Below are 21046 nucleotides of genomic sequence, written 5' to 3'. Positions count from 1 at the left end.
TGGGGCTCTGCATCTCCTGTGGCACTATTCACAGACGGTCCCGCGGCAGAGTCCCTTAGGTGGCATCGAGTCCCATGGGATCTTTCTGAAGATGCAACTGTAAACCCTCCCACACGGTATAGGAGTCTCAGGTATACTTGAAGCTGTAAAGTAATGTTTTTGATTTTTTGCGTGTTGCACCTCACCGTGCACATAGTCATAATCTTACCTTCTGAAAGTTAAAGAAGTAAACCTGGAAGATCGATAAGAAGGGTTTCCACTTTGATTTCTGTCAACGAAGGTCGGGGCGTTGCCATGCACCTGGGGGCGACAGCAAGACGAGCACAAAGGTAACGGCCGCTAAACCCGCCGGGGTCAGCAGGTGCCGCGGGCTCTGTGCCCCAGAGTCTTATCACGCCCTCGACCCCCTCATGTTGCTTGAAGTAGCAGATGGCGCAGGCACAGATAACAGTTACAGTTGAACCTTGTCAAAGTGGTGACAGTGCCTGTTGGCGGGTCTTGGAGGTGAGTGAAAGCAGCAGCTCTACTTGCAGCTGAGCGTCAGGTCTGGCGGCCAGTCCCCGCCAGTGCAGTTGGCGTAGACAGGAGAGCGGAACGCCTGCCTCACACACAGCCTCGGCCCCGTTTCCTTCTCGTGGTTCGTGCTGGAGGATGATGTGACCATTTTTTTCATATATTACCAGTCCAGCGTGAATTGGGTTTTGGTTTTCAAAATCTGTGAAACTCTGAAAAGAAGGAAGGGTCCATTTGCCTCCGGAGGCGTACTTGGTTTTTTGCAAGCTTGTTACGGCCAGTTCTGTGCACCTCTCTTGAGGTGTAAGTCGCTCACATACTGCACATCAGTAAGAAGAAGTCAATCTGGACAAGCTTTGTGTAGCCCCAGATCATGGCAGTTTGGCTGTGGACCCACATACAGACCCCTAGCGATGGAGGGCAGCTGGCGTGAGGGCCCCAGAGATGGAGATCAGGCCTCCCAAGTCTTCGGTGGGGATTGTCTCTGTTTCTGTGTAAGCATAACTTCTACAGGAATAATTCACTGCAAACTATTTAAGCAAAGGCACAAAAGTAAAATGGTTCTCTCTTGCTACTTGACTTTTCACACTAAAGTCTTGACAGCCAAGAAACAAAGTTGTAATGAGAAACGTCTTCGTACACGTGTCAGGCTGAGCTGAAATTAGAACTGATGTCACAGTGAGCAGAGTCCACTCCCCCCAACCCCTGCCGCTGGTCCACTGTGTCCTCTGAGCCCTGGCTGGTCCCGTTACGTTACCCGGGCCTTGTGGCGGTAGCTGCCTCGGCCTCACCACTGAGCCTGGGTGGATCTGGGGCCCTGTGGGAATGGCGGGGGGGAGGGGACGCTCCGACCTGCACCCCGTGGGCTTGCTTGGCGCCTGGTCACATCCGAAGCTCTTCGATTCCTTTGGCATTTACAGCCAATCATTCTGAGTAGTGTCTCCCCCCCTGCCCCCCACCGTGTCAGTGTGACTGAAAGCCTCATATCTGGGGATTTTTAGGGTAACTTGGCACCTCTTTGGGGCAGGACGAAAGGTATAAAGCAGTGACCGTCCCTCAGGGTTTCTCACTGGTCCCTGTGAGGGCCCACCCCGGCAACGGCTGTCCCTGAGCTGTGACTGGGCGGGAGCCACGCGATGCTGTGCTGTGCGGTGCGACTCGGCTCTTGCCAGGCGCCGGTTCCTTGTGCTGCTGCACAGCACTGGCTGCTCCCAGTAACACAGCTTCCACTCCCTTTTCCTCCTGTCCCCTCGAAGGCCCACCAGTGCCACCCAGTGGCCAGCAATGCCATAGCAGCATGGCCCACCTTGCCGTGTGGCAAGGCCCCCAGTTTCATGCTTCCTGGGAAGTTAGCCAATTAGATTGTTGCTGGTCCCTGAGCGCACCGGCCTGCCTGGTTCCTGCCGGGCTTCACCACAAACAACTCGTTTCCAGTAGAAACCAATGGCCAGACGCAGCAGAAACGACGTCATCTGGGGCGGTGGCCTGGCCACCGGCCAGCCTTTCCTCCTGTATCTGCTCCCCGAGACAGCACCTGGCCTGGAACTTGGGCCACTCTTTTCCCCATCGGCAGCCCCCGGGATGGCCCAGACTGGGTGTACATTCCGAGGAGGCCGTCTCTGTCCGGCACGTGGGCAGGTGGTCACCCTGCCTCGAGCTGGCAGCACTGGGGGCCCTGCCACTGCTGGAGCCACTCTGCCGGGGGTGGGTGGGCTGCTGTCCTGTTCTAGAACTGGCGCTTCGAGGTCGGTTGGTTACGCCTTGCTCTTCTGTGAATGTATACACATAATACAGTTAAAAGGGAATTTGGATGAAGAATTTGCAGATGTGATTTTAGCTCTACTCAGAAGTAATGCTTCTGTCGCTGTCAGACGCTTTGGCACGACATGGTGTCACTGCCATTCCAGCAGCAGCTAACCCGCATCCAGCTGACGGTGGGACCACATGCACCTGTTTTCTGTTTTGAGCATTTTTCCTCAAAGTAGAAGAGGGATAGAGCTGACTTGTTGGGGTCCACCAGTTTCCACATTTTACCAACTTTTTATTTATGTAATCATACTCACATACGCTCTGAGACGCAGGTGAGGGATAATGAAAGTTGACTTTTAAAAGCCAGAAGCAGGGGCTTCCCTGGTGGCGCAGTGGTTGAGAGTCCGCCTGCCGATGCAGGGGACACAGGTTCGTGCCCCGGTCCGAGAAGATCTCACGTGCCGCGGAGCGTCTGGGCCCGTGAGCCATGGCCGCTGAGCCTGCGCGTCCGGAGCCTGTGCTCCGCAACGGGAGAGGCCACAGCAGTGAGAGGCCCGCGTACCGCAAAAAAAAATAAAACAAAAAAATAAAAAATAAAAATAAAAGCCAGAAGCAGCTAATCTTCTAGAAGAGCAGCACAATGGTTAAGGAAAGCCATCCCCTGCTTTTTAAATAGAGTACGTTCATTTGCCGTTACCACTCTTGGATAGCAGGTCACTTTAATCACCTGTACTGTGAATGTCCTAAAATTAAGCTCCTGGCTTCTGTTTTCCCTGAATGAGACAAAACACCGGTTAGACCAGTAGGAGCGTTGATCTTAGGGAGTGAATGTGTTCGGAGTCAACAGGAATTCTCACTTGAAACAATGTAAATGTCACATGGTAAGATGTGTTTGAGGCCCCATCATGGGTGCCTCATTGAGAATTCTGGAAGCACCTTAGGCCAGCTTTTTAGAGTTGCTTAAAAGTGTGCTACTAAAATAATCGCAGCAAAGTTTGTATAAAGTCAGTGAGTGAGCTGGTTTTAGGACTCGATTTTAATCCTGACGGGTTTGTTCCTTCATCCCCTGCTGGCAGTCACAGCTGGCACCGCGTCCCGCTCCACTCCACTCTCGTTCCTTCCCCCAAGAAGAGGGGCCTCTGTCCATTTCATTTAACTTAAGCTCTAGCAGTCTCTCCCCCCACCCCCCGCCTAGATGAGGTGCTGTGGACCCCGTTAGCCGAGGCTGAGCTGGTAAAGATAAGTTTCCATGTACTGAGGTATGGTAGCGCCTTAGGAATATGGATTTGAGCTGATGAATAATATACGTAGAAACATAGTTCTTAGCTCCTATGACGTGGCCAGTTCCTCCTTTGTCAGACAGCTGTGACTTGCTGACGGGACGTGGGTGACAGCCAGCAGGGTGGATGTCGAGCACAAGCGTGCTGCTCAGCGGGGAGCGGGTGGTCTTGGGAAAGCCTGGACAGCATAGCCCGGGGGTGCCGGCACACGTGGGGCCAGTGATTGGGACACCGTGGACAAGGGGACATAAGGTTGGGGGGGTGCTCTGTGAGATGAAAATAGGAGATTTGCAGTCAGGATTGTTGCTTGATGACAATGAAGTACTTCTGACAGGGTTCTAAGTTTTGGATGTGTGTAGCGCTGTTGCAAAGTTTCTAAAAATAGGTAATTTCACCTGTACTATGCAATGGAAAAATCTTGCGGTCCCTGGGCTTTTAACACCTGTGGCTGAACTGGCCTGACCAGTGCTGGAGGAAGGCAGTCCTGAGGGCAGCGCTCGGCCCTTCGCCAGGATGGTCACGCAGGGTGTAGGCTGTGAACGCCTTGGGGGCTCTTGTGGGGTCAGGCCTTATTTGTAGACAGGGTCTCACCTCTGTCCCCGGACTTCAGATTTTCTCCCTGCTTCACTAGGACAGTTGCAAGAAGCACCGGCAGCCGACTGGCATTGGTGGGTGTTCAACCCCTGCGTAAAATCGGAAGGCTGCTAGAGCATCTCGAAGTCTCCTGTTTAGGGGGCTCATTGCGCTGTGGGTAGTTTGAGAAAAGCCTGCGCCTGGGGAGGCGGCTTCTCCGTCGGTCCTGTGTGACGTAGCCCTAGGTGGTGTCCCTGTGCTCTCCTGGCTTGCTCCCTGGACCTGCCTGCCCCCCCCGCACCCCGTTCTGCCCTGGGTCCCAGACGTTCTGGGCGGTGGGCCTGAGCGGGGCCATCTGGGAACACGCCCCAGCTCTCCGTCACGGCTCCCCATGGACGTCTGCTGGGCCGCTCGCCCCTAAGACCGAGGGACTGGTCTTAGGATGAACCTCCTTGCTTGCCTCTGACTGTAATTCTGATGGTCTGATACAGGATTAAGCGGAATCAGTCCATGCGAAGTACTGGCATAAAGATTCTCATTTTAGCTTTGGGCTGTAATCCTTGTTTGCATTAAAAGTGCTAACCTACTGTCTTACCCCATAGCGAGCTACTACTAGAGGGGTGTGAATGGGAACGTGAATGACCGCAGGTGGCGTTCCTGCCACCGAGCTCCTAGTGTAAAAGTAACTGGTCTCCCCCCATGTTGCAGTTTTCTGCCAACATTCTATATATTTATTAACCGTGTCCAGTTGACTCTTGTCCAAGAGGACGATGAGCACCTGTGAGCCCCTAACCCCAGGGTGGACTCTCGCTAGCCCTTCCAGTGCCCCAAGGGCCCCCGAGGTGGGGCTTGGATATGCATTCGAAGAGAATGTGTCTGATCCACCCTGGAAAGAGTTTCTAAGCCCCTGTTCACCAAAAACTGCACTGGGACTCTCCATGCGAGTGGTCTTTGAAATCTATGCCTTCTCTTGATACAGCGAAATTTGGCCTTGGAGTTCCAGGCTAAGCTAACGGTTCAGATCAAGCCTTTGATCGCTTACTGGTTTATCGGTTGAAGTAAAAGTTTTAATACTAAAGCATTTCTCTCTGAAACAAAGTATATTCAGTATCGTAAATGTTGCTGGTAGCCCTGTTTACACTCCTTTTCTGAATTTAACAGTTACTTTAAAAATCCTCTTTAAATCTGTCTCACAGTGATGCCTGGTTATTAGCTTTGCTGGTTTCGGGTGCACATGCTGTGTGGGGTCCCCTGCACCCCTGCCTCACTAAGCGGCCCCTCTCCTTTCAGCCGTGAAGGAGGACAGACGCGCAGAGGCCAAGGCGGCGGTGGCGGCGGTGCCGAAGAAGGTGGCTCCTCCAGGCTCCTCGGGGGGCCTCAAGCAACCCTCGCCCAGAAGTCTCCTTCCAAAGAAGTCCCCTCCTTTTGCAAATGCGGCGGCAGCCAAACCGGCCATCAAAAAGTTGCCACCGGGGTTCAAGGGCACCATCCCCAAGAGGCCGTGGCTCTCGGCTGCCCCCTCCCCCTCGGGCAGCACTCCCTCGGCCAAGCAGGCAAGGCTGGCGCCTGTTGCTGCCACGTCTGCTTCCAGAAAGTTCCCCAGCTCCGCTGCTTCGGTGGGCGCCATCAGGAAGCCTGGGACCACCTCGGTTCCCCTGGCCTCTGCAGCCCCGGGACGCCTGGGCCCCGCGCGCCCCGCCTCGTCACAGCCAAATTCTCAAATTCGGCAAAACGTACGACGCTCCTTGAAGGAGATCTTGTGGAAAAGGTGGGCTGTTCCACTTTGTTTCTTATCTGTTGAAGTGGAAAATTTTCCACGTAAAGGGTGGTTGTTTCACGATGGCCCTGCTGTTTAAGAAAAATGTCACATGTGGGACTTCCCTGGCGTCCAGTGGTTAAGACTCCGTGCTTCCACTGCAGGGGGCACCGGGGTTCCATCCCTGGTTGGGGAGCTGAGATCCCATGTGGCATGGTAAGTGCAGCAGTTACCGTGGGGCTTTTTTCATTCCATCTAGAGTCACTGACAGCGATGACTTAATCATGACAGAAAATGAAGTAGGAAAAATTGCACTGCACCTCGAGAAGGAGATGTTTAACTTGTTCCGAGTCACAGACAGTCGGTACAAGAGCAAGTACCGCAGCCTCATGTTCAGCCTCAAGGACCCCAACGACCAGGTGCGTGTCCGACCGTCGGGAATGGGGGCAGTCCTGGCCAGGGGCTGCCCAGGCCTGGGTTAGGGCACTGGGTCCCCCTGCGGCTGCGGGTGAGTGGCATGCTGTTCCCGTGGGGCCAGGCGCTCGCCAGCTGAGGTTCTTGCCACCTGCGCGCCTGTGTGCCTGCCGGGGCCCACGCTGTCTGGACCGTCCTCTTGACCTCTTGCCTGTGTTTAGAAGCAGGGCACATACTCTGACTTTCCATTTCGCCTTGTTAACCCGCTGGCAGAAGGGATTTCTTCTACCTTTGTCCCTAACACTGTACCTTCTTCAGTCAATTGTGTTTTCTGTGAAGTGGTCTTTGTAGCAGGGTTAGTGCGGTGGGATACTGGAGATCAGCTGCCCGAATTCAGGGCCCTTGTTCTCCAAGCTTCGATGGGAGGCTCTGGGCCCTCGTCCTGCCCCCGCGGGGCAGGGGCTTGCCTTGCTGCCCACATCCTCTCCAGTATCTTAGAGGGTTTTGAACGAGTGAACAAGAGATGTTTGTTTACAGGGGCTCTTCCATCGTGTTCTGCGTGAAGAAATCTCTTTGGCAAAACTTGTGAGAATGAAGCCAGAAGAACTTGTCTCCAAAGGGCTTTCCATGTGGAAAGAGAGATCGTCAAATCCTGTGTGTGCCGACGGGAGAGGCGGCTGCGGATGCCAGAAGCCTGACACCAACGCCGCCCCCAACCCCACCCCCGAGTGAATTAATAGCCTATTGGCATGAGAGAGTCCCCTTGGGAAAGAAGGGCTAAGGGTTCACGTTTGTCTGTCTTTTTCATCTTAGGTGATGGAGTCCGGAACTAACTTGCATAATGAGACTAAGAAGCCGACCGTTAAACCGGAAACTATTCCCGATATGGAAGATTCTCCGCCAGTATCAGATTGTGATGTAAGCGTTTAGGATTTCCAGTGCTCACGAGAATTGACAAAGATGATCCCGTTCCAGACATTGTTAGGTGCCTGAATTACTGGGCAAGACACTGAGCTGACACAAGTGTGTGTAGTTGTATTGCTTCTCAAGTACTTGTGTTCAGTAGTCCTTTTCCTCTTTTTTCAGTGGTTCTTCATCACGTGAGATGTTTTTTCCATGGGTGCTGCTAATTTGGAGAGGGGGTGGGAAAGAGATGACCTCCTCTGCTTCTTGTGCTTTAGGAACAGCAAGAATCGGTGCGGGCGGCCCCCGAGAGGAGCGCGGTACCGCTGCTGGGCCTTGGCGGCGGCATGCTGCAGGACACGACCGGGCAGCACCGCACACACCTCTTTGACCGGAACTGTAAGATCTGCACAGGTGAGCAGATCCGGGGGGAGACTGTGGAGACCCTTCTCAGGACGGCTGCATTCATACCAAGTTACACAGTGGAAAGGCTAGAATTGTTTCTTCAAGCTTAGGAAGTGAGCCCCTACCTTTATAGTGTTGTTGTTTTAAAGCAGTGATCGTCTGTCTGCCCATGGGAAGGCTTTGCTCTCGAATGTGTGGGACTTCTCACGAAGGCCTGCCTTCTGTTCTCCAGGTCAGGTTCCATCGTCGGAAGATGAGCCAGCTCCGCAAAGACGAAAGTGGTCAACTTCTGCCAAGAAGGAGGACTCAAGGTCCAAGCGTGACAGCTCTGCCTCTGAGCCCGCTCTCAGCTCAGCCGATGATGCGGCCCCAGAAACTCTGCCTGAAAACACCTTGGAGCCAGACCTGGAAAGCGCTGCTCGCGCCCATTTGGAGGGAAAGTCCCTCCCGGTGCCTCCAGCGGACGGCCACCCCGAGCCCTCCGCCCTGGAAGGCGCCCCCTGCCCGGCCCCTGGTGGCGGCGCAGTGCTCACCACAGTCACGGTGTCCGGCCGAGACCCCAGGACTGCACCAGGCAGGCCGAGCACGGGCACGGCTCCCTCGGCAGCCCGCCCAGGCAGCGCCCACCCAGCAGAGCCCCGACAGGATGTCCCGAAGCCTCTGCCGACCTCCGTGACGGTGCCCAAGTCCATCTTGGTCAAGCCGTCCACGTTGCCCGAGCCCAGATACCTCCTGTCGGTCCCGCCGTCGCCGAGCATCAGGTGCTGCCCCCGTGTGTGTGGTCTGAGCAGCTGAGCTGTGGCCTTTCTTTCAGATGAACAAAGGAGCAGTAATGAGTGATTCAGTCGTTTGGCTCTGAAATCCACCCAGATATACAACTCTCCTCAATTTTCTATTTTAGAAAGGCATTTTTTTAAAGCTTCAGTTTTAGGATGACTAATTATCACCTTAGACATATAGTTGTTGAAAACTGGAATTTGAATTTACAGCCATCCAGTTGATTGCCTATATAGTTTATATTTCTTTGACCAGAATGTTCATATCATTATGATGAAGGTAATTAATTTGAAAAAGTAAGCTATCAAAACTTGCAGGAATTCACTTTGCTTTTATAAACACGTTAAATGAATAAATAAATAAATAAATCTTGGGGATTCTTTGGGCAGAGAAAGATTCACGTATTTTCTGTGGTTTTGTTTTACAGCATCTCGGAGTCCCAGTCCCCTCCAGAAGGAGATACCACCCTCTTTTTGTCTCAACTCAGCACCATTTGGAAAGGATTCATTAACATGCAGAGTGTAGCGAAGTTTGTCACTAAGGCGTTTCCTGTCTCTGGATATTTTGATTATCTCAGTGAGGTTAGAACCAGGAGGGAGAGAAGTGTGTGTGTGTGCATGTGCGTGCACGCGCGCGTTTTCCAAAGGCAGTCTGATCCCGCGCTGGAGTCAGGCGTGTGACCACCTTCCTGCTGAGTGTCTGGACGCACAAGCACCTCTGAAGGCAAAATAGGGGTTGCCGGGCCGAGTCAGCAGGTTACGCAGTTTGGACAGTGGCGAAAATTCAAATGAGAAATCAGACCCTCCCTCTTTTCTGAAAAAGCTGAAGCTTGTCTTCCTTCTCCCTCTGTTCCGCTAGAGCTTGTGCAAAAGCTGGGTGTGCATGTGCCCACTGCAGGTGTGGCCAGGCACGGGTGACCTGCCCTGGTGTGGAGGGGTGCACATGACAGGTCTTTTATTTTTCAAAATTAACGAAACAGCGCTAGCGTTTCAGACTTAACAAAGAGTGCTCAGTCTCTTCTGAGACATACCTGGATCTTTCCTGTATGTGTATGTTCATAAAAGACAACAGTAACACACTTTGCTAAATGTCATCCTATTTAGCAGAAGGTTATCCTCCTACCACCCTTGGGTTTGGTCACCCATAATCCCGGATGTTAGTCAACTAAGCAACATTTGACACAGTTATTGCCGCTGTGTTTGGGATAGTTGCAGTTGTCTTAGTTGTGAATCTCGGGTAGTTTGGGGTGTGTCTCTCTGTGACGGCCACGGTTCCACCGGCCATTGAATCAGAGCTCATTTCACTTAGGACCTGCCCGACACAATTCACATCGGCGGACGGATTGCCCCGAAGACAGTCTGGGATTACGTCGGCAAACTCAGGTCTTCGGTGTCTAAGGTACCTGCCCACAGTCTGACCTCTGCACCCAAGGGAGAAGGGGTTTGTTTACACACGGCTCTTTCTTTGACATCTCGTCTTGCGCGTTACTACTTAAACTGTCTGTAGTTGGTGAGATGTTTGCAGCTGGACGTTGAAGTTGACAGCTGGCTAACCTGTGAAGGGGGGTCTGAGTAGCACGACGGTGGAAGCTTTGTGAGAGCGCATGTGCGGTTCAGAGTTAGAAATACAGATGCTGTGTCCCTTGTTGTCTGAGCTGATGGAGGAGAGGTCGGGGGAGGCGGCTGGGCTGGAGTCTGAACCGCTGAGATGCGGACGCAGCTGTGTGTCTGCGTGTGCAGTGCTCTTTGGGGGAGGGGCTCTGGTTTTCACTGGGGTCACAGAAGGGTTACGACCCTGGTCTAGTTCAGCCCTCCCGTTTCGGAGGTGCGGGCAGCTCATCGCACGCTTAGTGGTCACTTAGCTCTGTGTCAGACGCTGCCCCAGACTGGCCCTGCACACAGAGTACCCCATCAGTACGAGAGCCCCAGGAGGTGGGCTCTGTGTTGAGGACAGTGGGGCTAAGTAGTTTTAAAGCAGGTCCTCCGAAACCAAGATCAAACCCAGCAGTCTTGAGACTCGGGCCTGTGTCCTCTTCAGCAGCTCATTGTTCTGATGTGTTGGGCAGCAGGGCTGTGACAGTCAGAATCAGGGCTGGTCGCTTCTCTCCTCGCTTCCCTCCTGCTTTTGGGGCTTAGGTGCAAGGAGAAGTGGCTGCCTTTCCGAGTGGCCGCAGGTCAATGCTCCCCGCCCTCTGTTTGTTGCAGGAGCTGTGTCTGATCCGCTTCCACCCCGCGACGGAGGAGGAGGAGGTGGCCTACGTCTCTCTGTACTCCTATTTCAGTAGCTGCGGCCGCTTTGGCGTCGTGGTAAACAACAGCAGGCACGTCAAGGACTTCTACCTGATCCCGCTGAGCGCCGCGGACCCCGTCCCCTCCAAACTCCTGCCCTTTGAGGGACCAGGTAGGCCCCAGGCTTCCGCCCACACGTCCCCCCCACGCCCTGCGGAGTCCGTCCCAGCGAGCTGCGTGCCTCACCTAGACCCGGCCTTTGGCAGCGGAACTTGGGAACAGGGGTGAAGCAGCGGATAGTGGAGGGTGGCACGGGAGGTCCCCTGAGGAAGGTGTGCATTGTCTTAGAAAAGTCCTGTGAAGAGGGACAACCCTGTCCGGAGCCCGCCCGCCTGGCATGAGCAGGGTGTTGCTGGCAGGGGCTGGGCAGTGCCGGGAGGGCGGGGCCTGGGCCTGGCCTGCGGGCTTGGCTCCTTGCAGGCGTCAGGCAGAGCCTCTTCGCTGCAGGCATTCGTTTTGAGGAGAAACGAAAAACAGCGTTGAGAGACAGGAGCTAGTTCTAGAAATAGTCACTTTGAAATCTGCTGCTCGAATTCTTGTCTTTGGCAGACCACGTTTTGTTCACTCATTCCTTAGAAAGTGCTGCTTCTAAAGAATTATTTCCAGGCTGACCAGAAAGAAAGTTCAGGCTTCTCAAGGGAGCTAAGGGTGATTCCAAGGGGGGGCGTGGTCTCTGGGGACCCAACTCCCCTTAACCCTGAGAAGTTGACGGGACTTAAGTCTCGCCTAAATGGGAGTGTCTCCTTGTCCATGGCGCCCCCAAAACGGCTAAGCCTAAAAGATGCTGAGTGTAACCCGCGGTGAGGGCTCTTGAAGCACCTGCTTCTAGAGGCAGTAGCTACGCCCACGCCCGGCGCCTCCATGTCCATGGCCAGCGCCCCTGCCGCGGCCAGGCACTTACGCGCCCCGGCGGCTCTGCGGCTGGGCCCAGCGTCCTGGTCGGTCCCCGTGACCGCAGGGCTCGTGTCCCCTGACACAACACACGGAACTGTCTCAGTGCCAAACACGTTAGAAGCCAAGCTCTCCGGGGGGCTGTCCCATTCCTCGCACTAAAGCGGTGCCGCCTGACGGGCAGCAGGGAGGGCTGTGGCCGAGGTTCTTGGCGGGCAGCTCCTGGGGCGCTGGCCGGCTCCCTGGACGCCGGCCGGCTCCCTGGACGCCGTGTTCCTGACGCAGCGGTGACGGTGGTGAAGCCGACTTTCCGATACCGTGAAGAGCCTCCGGTCAGTCACAAGGGCGGAAGCCTGTGCGGGGCCTAGTGTGAGCGTAGATCCTGTGACACGCACACTCTGCGTGTCTGTAGCAGCGGGACCTGGGAGGTGACGAAGCCCTGTTTCACCCGTGTTGGAGCCCCTCTCAACGGCTCCACCTGCAGAGCCCGCGATGGGGTCTTGCCTGACACCGTCCCGGTGCACCTGGTCACACGAGCAGGGGGCTGCCAGGTTCGGGGCCACAGACAGACCCTGAGCGGGGCAGAGGTGGATGAGGTCAGGCGTGGTGAGGAGGCAGGGGCGCGGGGGCCACCGAGGAAATCCCCAGTCGGAGCCGCGGCGGGAGCTGGTGCAGTGCTGGGTTGGGGCCCGGCTGGCAGAGGGAGGGGGCCGCGCTGGGTGTTCCGGGGTGACACGGGGACGAGGAAGGCTGGGCAGGGCGCCCACCTCGTCTGCTAAGTGACCACACTTGATGACCAGCAGAGTGGACATCACTCCTCCACCTGCATTGCCAAGGCTGTCACTTCCTGAAGGGGATGCTCAAAAGCCTGCAGGTGTTCATCCACAATAGAGAACGAATGTTTCATTAAAATAAAGTAGTAGGAGGGGTTTTGGAAACGTGATTGTACGGGAAATTTTACCATAAACGTTTAAAGACTTTTTTTTTCAATCGAAGGGCTTCTAAATCTCAGCTTGTTTAATTTAGTATATATGTTTTTAATTCTAAGGGCTTTATTCACGGAAGGAAGAGCAGTCAGATGGGACGCTGGGCCTAGGCCAGGGTGCCCGGCCCTCCCGAGGGGGTGGGGGGCGCCTGTCGAGGGCCCTCGGGCATCTAAGGTGTGGACCACCCTGAGCAGAGGACAGGGACCTGCCTTCCGAGGCACTGCCGGGAGAGGGCCATTCTCTTAGGCTGGCTCCATCCGTGGTGTCTGCCTTCTGTCCTCACTCTTAACTGCTTCCTGAATAGCAGACCGTTTCCGTGACTTGCAGTATTGTCAGATAAAAGCACGTCTTCAGTTTCTGCGTGTCTTCCTGCGTAGCTGTGTACAGATGTTGTAATCAAAGGCAAAATGGTGCTGAATGGAAAGTGCTTCTCTCTCCTTTGAAATCAATGAATATTTCATGGAAACTGGCCATCGTTTGTCTGAATTTGAACCATTTGGTAGCTCTTGGTGCCCATCCAGGTGCACTGTGACAGAGGAGTGTCTCCACCTGGCTTTGCCTCAGCCGACGCCAGTGTGCTTCTGGCTGTGCAGGCGGCGGTGCTGCGCTGGGGGCGCCTGGACACGGGCGGGCGGACGGACGGACGGATGGACGACGCTCTCCTCACTGGGACGCGGAGCCCTGGCTTTGCTCAGGTCTTAGGGACCCAAGAGTGGGAGCGGGCGAAGTCTGCATGGGAGCCGAGTGTGGCGGGCGGGCAGCTGCTTCTCCCTGTATTTGCTGGGTCTCTGCCCAAGTCCTCTTTGAGGATGGTTGCTGCTAACTCCAGCACAGTTTCTGTCCCCGCAGAGGTGGACGTTTTGTCTTGTCAGACTCAGACCATAAGAAGGTGTTCACTGTAAATACTGAATAGTGGAGCATGCCAGGTTGATTTAGGGGTAAAAGCCTCATTTGATAGTTGGGCAGCTTTCAGCTGGTTTCTTAATTAAAAGTAAACCTCGTCTCCCGCCGTGCCACGTCCAAGGTGCATGGGGGCTGCTTCCCCCGCGGCCCTGTTGCTGACACACCCGGACACAGATCCTGGTTTGGGTCTTGGCTCAGGAAATCCACACACACCTTTTCAGCTGTCCCTCGTCCCTGGGTTTGTCCACTTCTCTCTTTGTACGGGTGGTCTGGGGCTGACCCTTTCTTTCACCGTGAAGACTCGGGGACCTACATGCAGCTAGGAAGGCTCGTTTCATCCACACGGGACATTGTGGACACGTTTGCTCCCGCAATTTGGAGGGGGTCGGGCAGGGGTGCTGACGCCCCGGTGCTCAGTCTGACCAGTACCCCTTGTCTGGAAATGATAGTTCAGTGGCCTTCCACCTAGTTCTCATCTACTTGATGAGTCATAAGCCTCACCACTGCCCTCAAAGGGAGGTCGGTAAGTAAGCACCCCCCTTGTAACCATGGGACAGAGGCCCTGTGCGGAGCCGGGGGGGCGCCCCGGGCCCCCGGAGGGAGCCCTGTCTCTGCACGCAGGCAGCGTGCTCACTGCTGCTGCGCCGTCTCGGGGCGCCCTTTCCTCTCCAGGGGTCACACTCAACAGTGGGCGCGCCCACAGGGGCCCCAGGCAGAAAATGGGGCCTTCGGGGGAAAGCTGCCCCTGCCACCGCCCCAGTGGTAGTAGCCCTTTGACTGTGTCCAGCGTGCCGTTGCCAGGCGCCTGTCGTGAGGTTGCGGAGTGGGGTGGAGCCAGACGTGCCCTCACCTCCCTAAAGGTCACTGCCGAGACCCCGGTAGCACAGTGAATCATATTCTTCCACGAGTAAGTCATCTCCACGGTGCTAGTTACATTTCAGGTCTCCATGCAGCCATAACATGCACAGGTGAAGTAGAGAAGGTTTGACTGCTTCAAAAACAGCCCAATTCAAATGTAAAATCCTGGGGAAGATTAGTGGGGAAATGCATAACTAACACTCCTCCAACTCTGGAGCTTTATTAGATCGCTTACGGGTGTGTGTAGATGAAGTAGTTGAGAGCTGAAAGCATTTAAAAATACTAGCTGCTTAGTTAGATGCTGGTCTCCAGGGAGTTTACTGTTTTCGAAACAAATGTAAATGTTAAGTAATTGAATCCTACCCTCACCTGTGATGCCTGTGACCGCAAAGGGTAGAGTCTAGAGAATTTTGCCAAGTCGGGGGTGTATCATTTTTGTTAGGAGGCATATAAAGCTGTTGCAAGTTGTAGGGCTGGCACACCTCCCGAGGACAGGACCCCATCTCCCTGGATTTAACGCAGTGCCTTAGCCTCCACACACAGCATCTTTGACCTGAAACGTGATTCATGCCGCAAGCCCTGGTGTTGGCACCTTAGAGGTTAAGCTCTTCACAGGTAGCATAGCCCATCTGCATTGAGGACAGTGAGGACAGTCGTGGGCCCTGGGCTGCTGAGAGGACGCCCCCGGCCAGGGCTCCCCAGCCCTCCCCGCCCCCGCCCGCGTGGCCGAGCACATTCCTCTGCTGCTCCTGCTCACGGGGCTGGCCAACGCTCCAGCTTGTGGCTCGGCTGGGGACCTGTTCTGCCAGCTCTGGGGCCGTGTCGGTGAGAGTCGGTCCAGAGAGGGCCACGAGAGCTAGTTGAGCTATTGACTATGCCCCAGACTGGATATTAGTGAGCTGTGAATTATTCAGTAAGTGGCTGTTACAGCGAGTGAGAGATTTACTATTTTAAGTTAAAATAATTCATTTTGATTAGAAAGCGAACTTGATAGAGTATCTTTCACATCTGAGCAGAACCATCTGGATGCCATGCTCAGTGCAGTGGGCCTGGCCTTCCTGTGTCCACGCCCTCCTTTGCCCAGCTCCTCCTTCCCCTGAGTCACCACTGTCATTAGAAGGGCAGGCAGAGGACATTCTGGAAGCCATTCCTCTTATCATGAGTGGGTGTCTTCATGGGCACCTCAGCCCTTGAATGTCAGCCTGTGAAACGAGGCGCTGAGCACAGTGGGGAGGGGGGCCAGCAGTACCTCGCCGATCCATGCGGATGCTGGGCCAGCCCAGCTCACTCTGGCATGCCAGGTCTTCCTCCTCCTCGGGGGCGGGATGGGACATCCGCCACCCTCGTGCTCGGCATGTCACCCCATCTCTGTTGGAATTTAGGAAGGGTGACAGGCGCTCAGAACTACACAATGGGTGTCTAGGGACAACTCTTTGATCTGTGATCAACTTCAAATCACAGAAAGAATAGGAAAAACAGTGCTGATTTTCTTTTTTAGTGAGTCAACCAAAAATATATAGCATGAATGTCTTTTACACAATAGTGATTTATGTGTAAATTGAGTTTATACAATTTGATTAATTCAAAATATGCTGTTGAAACAAAATTTTGGTGCCGTGTTTATCGTTTCTCCCTAACTTACTGATCTGTGACGTGGGCTTCTCTGTTCCCCTGTTGGTATTCCAGGTTTGTTATTACTGTGAGGGTGGCGGAGCCGTACAGAAACAGTAGCATTCCTGGTCCAGTGCACCACAATCCAGAATGTGTGGACCAAGAATGTGTTAAGAAATCATGATGTTTTAAGAACTGTGCAATGTTCTGAAATTCCCAGCGTGTTGTGCGCGAGATCTGACCTCTGTTGCCCCTGTCCTGAACACCTTTGGGCTTTAAGCCGCACGTCCTGTGTTGACAGAGACCTGAGCGTTCGGTAGCTTTTGAGAAGTTACTGGTCATTGAATGTCTTTCTAAACCTGCAAGAACATTTGTTTTAGGCATTTTGGTCAGCATCACTTTTCCCATCAATTGTCATTTTGACACCAGTGACTCATGAATTTATCGAAGGGCGTGTGCTATATCGATCCGTATAATTTTGTTGATCATTATAATTGAGTTGTAGAATTGGTCCTTAATTGAACCTTTAATTTTAGTATGAATAGCTTAATTTACATATTGCAGCTCATAAGTTAAAGTCGAAAGGGGGTGCTGCCTTCCTGATTTGTAGCAAGAGGCAAATGAAGGAACACAGCTAAGAGTTTGTTTAGAAAACATCCTGGTACATACAGGCTTCCTTCCCAGTAGGTGAACGTCCTGGAGTGTGTGCGTGCTGGCCTTCCCCACCTCCCCCAGCGCGCCTCTACCCTAGCGTTGTGTATAATTGAAAATCTGTAATAATTTTAGCACTGGGCAAACGCACGTGTGCATTGGGCCCTTGGTTTTGTGGTTTGTGGGCCCGTCAGGCTGGGCAGGTGCGCGGTGCAGTCTGCATCTTTTGCAGCCGGTCTTCGAACACTTGGTTCTATTTTGCCACAGAATTTCCCCCTCCTCCTCCCTCTGGAAACCATCCCCCCGCTGCCCTTCACACCCAGAGTTGACCCCTGAAGGACAAAAGCTACAATTCGATTCTAAAATTTGCGCAACTGTTTTGCTTTTTAGGTCTTGAGTCACCGCGTCCAAACATAATACTGGGGTTAGTAATCTGCCAAAAAATACAGCGGCCTTCAAATGCTGGCGAATCAGACAAGACAGAGGAGAAGCGGCCCCGTATTCAGACACAAGAAGAAATGGATGCCGTCCACCCCAGAATGCCAGCAGCCCTGCTCCCTGAGAAGAAGCCCCGCAAGTACCCGCTGCGCCCAGGGGACGCGGCTGTCAGCAGCACACCCCCGGGGTCTCCCCCACCCCCATCCCCTCCTCCAGAAGCACCAGGTGCGCCGGCCTCATCTTCCGGGTTACGGATACTGTCGTCGCTCAAACCAGGAGCCACGAACACTGTCACAGCATCACCCGCGTCAGTGACGGTTGCGGTGGCCGCTCCCTCTGTCACTACTTCTTCTTCAAAAACAGCTTCACCCCTAGAATATATCCTGCAGACTCTCTTTGGGAAGAAGAAGGCGTTTGACACCCCCACCAAAGAGCCTGCCGAGTCGGCCCCAGCCCCCCACCAAGACTCGAGAGCCAAAGCCGGCGGCGGGGTGCCGTCGGCGCTTCTGCTGGACCCAATTGTCCAGCAGTTTGGTCAGCTCTCAAAAGACAGAGCTCTGGAGGAGGAGGAAGACGACAGGCCGTATGACCCCGAGGAAGAGTACGGTCCTGAGAGAGCCTTGGACACTCAGCTCGGAGACCGCGGGAGACGCCAGGACACGGACAAGGCCGCGGAGGCAGCTGAGCGGGAGGAGGTGGCCTATGACCCGGAGGACGAGACGATCCTAGAAGAAGCCAAAGTGACCGTCGACGACCTGCCCACCAGAATGTGTGTGGACGCGCACGGCGGGCCTGGCCTGCAGGCGCCCTCCCTGGCCGAGCGGCAGCAGATGATAGAGGAGCTCACCAAGCAGATCGAGGAGCAGCAGAAGCAGGTGGAGGAGCAGGAGGAGGCGCTCAGGCAGCAGAGGGCGGCCATCGGGGCCTCCATGGCCCACTTCTCCGTGTCGGACGCGCTCATGTCGCCGCCGCCGCCCAAGCCCGCGCTCCCCGCTGGCAGCCAGGCCCCGGGCCCGAGCGCCGAGGCGCGGCTGAGCCGGGACCCGCGGCAGGCCAGGCGGCTGGCCACGGAGGGCAACGAGAGTGAGGCCGCGCCCCGAGGCCCCCGCCGGCCGGAGTAGCGCCCGGAGGGGCCGCTGCTCCCCCGGGGCCACTTCCAGCCCAGGCGGAGCCAGAGTCAGCCCCTCCACCGTGGGCTCCGGGCGAAGAGGCCCCACTGCCGGCCAAGCAGGACGGCCCCCTGCGCGAGCCCACAGAAAGCCCGGGGCCTGAGGGCGCGGCCGGCGTGGAGGGCGCGGCCAGGCCTGCCCGGAAGGTGCTGCTGCCCACGCTGCAGGGCGCCTCCTTCCAGCCCCTCTTCCCTTGGCAGCACGACGGCCAGACCTTCCACCCTCCCGGAAGAAGGGATTCTTTCTCGGGTCCAGTGTACGCCTCTCAGGAAAAACCTCTGGGCTCTTGCCAGTACGAGGATCAGAGAAATGCGCAGTTTCCCGAAAAACGTGACTCCCTGGCAGCTGAAACCGCAGGAGACAGAGAGCCACAGCCCAGGCCGGGTGAGGGGGCCGGCACGTTCCCCACCGCAGCAGAGAAAGGGGGGCCTGTGCCCCAGTTCCAAGGCCAGCGGGAGCCTGCACCGCGCGTTCTCGGGATGTCGGGCCTTCACGGCCCCAATTTCACAGGCCCACGGGGGCCAGTCCCTCCGTTCTCGGAAGAGAATTCTAATAACGATGGGCCGAGAGGGGGGCCTCCACCAGGCAGATTCGGGCCCCCAAACGGGCCCATCCCTTCTTTGTTCTCAGGGCCACACGGGCCACCTCCCTACAGGGATGGGAGGGGCCCATCCGTTTCCCACGTGGACGGGCCCAGGGGAGCAGGGCCGCCTCCATTTGGAGACCGCAAGGACCCCCACGGGGAGAAGAGGGAGTTCCCGGAGGCCCCGTACGGTGAGGCCTCGGGCCCCCCTGGCCAGAGCGAGGGGCCCGAGCAGGCCCCGTTCCTGGGAAGCGGGCACCACGCCTTTGCAGTTCGGGGGCCAGAGGAGGCCTCTGCTGTCCCAGTTTAAAGGACCCCGAGGTGGCCCTCCTCCCCCTCAGTTCAGAGGTCAGAGAGGCCCCCCCGCGGGCCACTTTGTGGGCCGAGGGGGCCACACCCTGGGCAGTTTGAAGGCCCCCGGGGTCAAGCTCCTGGATCCGTGCCGGGACCCAGGGGGAGGCAGCCTCAGCGGTTCGAAGAGCAGAGGGTCCACTCGCCGCCCAGGTTCACCGGCCAGAGGGCACCGGCGCCCTTGCCCTTAGGGGGTCCCCGGGGGGCCACTCCCTTCCCCGAGAAGAGCGAATCGGTGCTTCCACACTTCCACTGCCAGGGCCCGGCCACCCCCGGAGCCAAGCCGGCGCCCCGGGCGCTGCTGGAGCTGCCCAGCCACCCGCCCGCGCCACCCACCGCGCCGGCCCCAGGCCCCGAGGCCGAATTCGGCGAGGTCAGGGGCCACGAGTACAGAGGCCCAGGCTGCAAGGGGCGGCCCCGGGACAAGGCCCCGGAGGAGCCCGAGGCCCCACCGCCCGACAGCCGCCTGGGCCAGGCCCTCGAGGACCGGCGGCGCGAGCGGGAGCGTGGGAAGCCATGGGAGGGGGAACGCGGCCGGACCTGGAGCCGCGAGCAGGACTGGGACCGAGGCCGAGAGTGGGACCAACCCCGCGACAAGGACACTGGCCGTGAGTGGGACCGCGGCCGCGAGCGCAACGCGGGCAGGGGCGAGCGGCGCGAGTGGCACTGGGCCCGAGGATGGAGCTGCCACCGCGACCGCAGACGTGACCGGGAGAGGTCCTGCAGCAGGGACCACGAAGGCGACAAGGTCCGCGAGCAGGAGCGCCGGAGGGACCGCAGTCGGAGCCCGGAGCGACCCCGGGACCCCAAGGCCGCGGCCCTGCGGGGCGCCGCCCCCGCCACCCAGACCTAGGGCCGCCCGTGAAGCCGCGCTCACGTGCTAAGTAGGTGGTCTTGGAAAGAGCTGGGAGCTGACGCACAGGACAGAACCTTCTGGACTTGAGAAATTACTGTAATTTTGTGTGTGATTATTTCTTAGCAAATTTCACACCTTTACAATTCTGACGCTTTTTAAGTAAAAACAAAAAACTAAGAACTCTTTAACATGTCCATTTGAATGTACTGAAATGGGAAAGTACCTACAAGAGCATATTGCTTTTCAGATTATAAAGTTATCTTTTCTCATAACTTGACTGTTGTAAATTTTAAGGGAGTTTAGTGGACCTCAGAGCCATACCTTTCCTGACATCTTCTCATCTGTGATACCTGTTTCCAGAAGCTAACTTCACAGGGTTCGGGGCAGGCGGCCGCGTGTTTCTGTGCATGGCTGTGTCGGCTCGTCTCTGGAATGTTGAGAAACACCAGACTTACAGGTGCATCTTTCTGTTGTCATGAAGAAATTTGAAATACAAATTTCAACCAGGAAACAAAAACACATTTCTTGGTTTTGCTCAGTGTTTAGGTATCGCCTTACATGTTCCCCCCAGCCCCAAACAGGATTAAAAGCAACATCTGAATAGAAATTGTGGAATTTTAAAGAACAATTTATTTTGAAAGGTGTAAATTTTACCAGCCTAAAGAAAGTGAGAAAAGAAAGCAATTAAGTGTACTTTAAAAGGCAGGGTGGGTGGAGGGAGTAGGTTTCTTTGATTTGGATAATGAGGAACAAACGTTTTTGTTTGTTGAACTTTACCATCTGAGCGGTTCGTTCTCTGTCCCGGGAAAGGTGCACGAGCTCTGCACTGTGGTACTTGTCAGGTGACAAATCTCGACGTTTGTCGTTGAAACGGAACAATATTTGTGTAAAGCCTGAGATGAAAATAGTGATACTAGCTTAAGAACTGCCAACTAGAAAGCTTTTCTCTGTGAGACACAGGATACCGCTTCTCGTCATGTGTATTTTCCAAGTACTTCTGAAGTGCGAAAGAGAGAAAAAACTTGCTCATTTATTTGACTGTACAAGAAACTTTGATAATTTTTTTATATTTTCATAAAGTTACTTTTGCA

At 55.4% G+C, this 21046-nt stretch overlaps 1 protein-coding gene across 1 annotated transcript in view; it reads left to right on the top strand.

The window, feature by feature from the left end:
* Nucleotides 1-20994, top strand: part of LOC309797945 (death-inducer obliterator 1-like) — a 32654-nt gene extending 11660 nt beyond the window's left edge. The window contains 13 exon segments of the mRNA XM_082646312.1: nt 5406-5883; nt 6131-6290; nt 6823-6939; nt 7099-7203; nt 7467-7602; nt 7826-8354; nt 8798-8951; nt 9679-9768; nt 10575-10770; nt 16949-18099; nt 18102-19000; nt 19002-19123; nt 19126-20994. Coding sequence (XP_082502438.1) covers nt 5406-5883; nt 6131-6290; nt 6823-6939; nt 7099-7203; nt 7467-7602; nt 7826-8354; nt 8798-8951; nt 9679-9768; nt 10575-10770; nt 16949-18099; nt 18102-19000; nt 19002-19123; nt 19126-19952 — 4964 coding nt within the window. The 3' untranslated portion in view covers nt 19953-20994.
* Nucleotides 20995-21046: the final 52 nt, after the last annotated feature.

The sequence above is a fragment of the Mesoplodon mirus genome (genome assembly GCF_964341445.2).
Source record: "Mesoplodon mirus genome assembly, contig: HAP1_SCAFFOLD_1262, whole genome shotgun sequence".
In the NCBI taxonomy this organism is placed as follows: Eukaryota; Metazoa; Chordata; class Mammalia; order Artiodactyla; family Ziphiidae; genus Mesoplodon; species Mesoplodon mirus.
The sequence above is the reverse complement of the archived record's forward strand: the minus strand, read 5'-3'. Positions and strand labels throughout refer to the sequence as shown.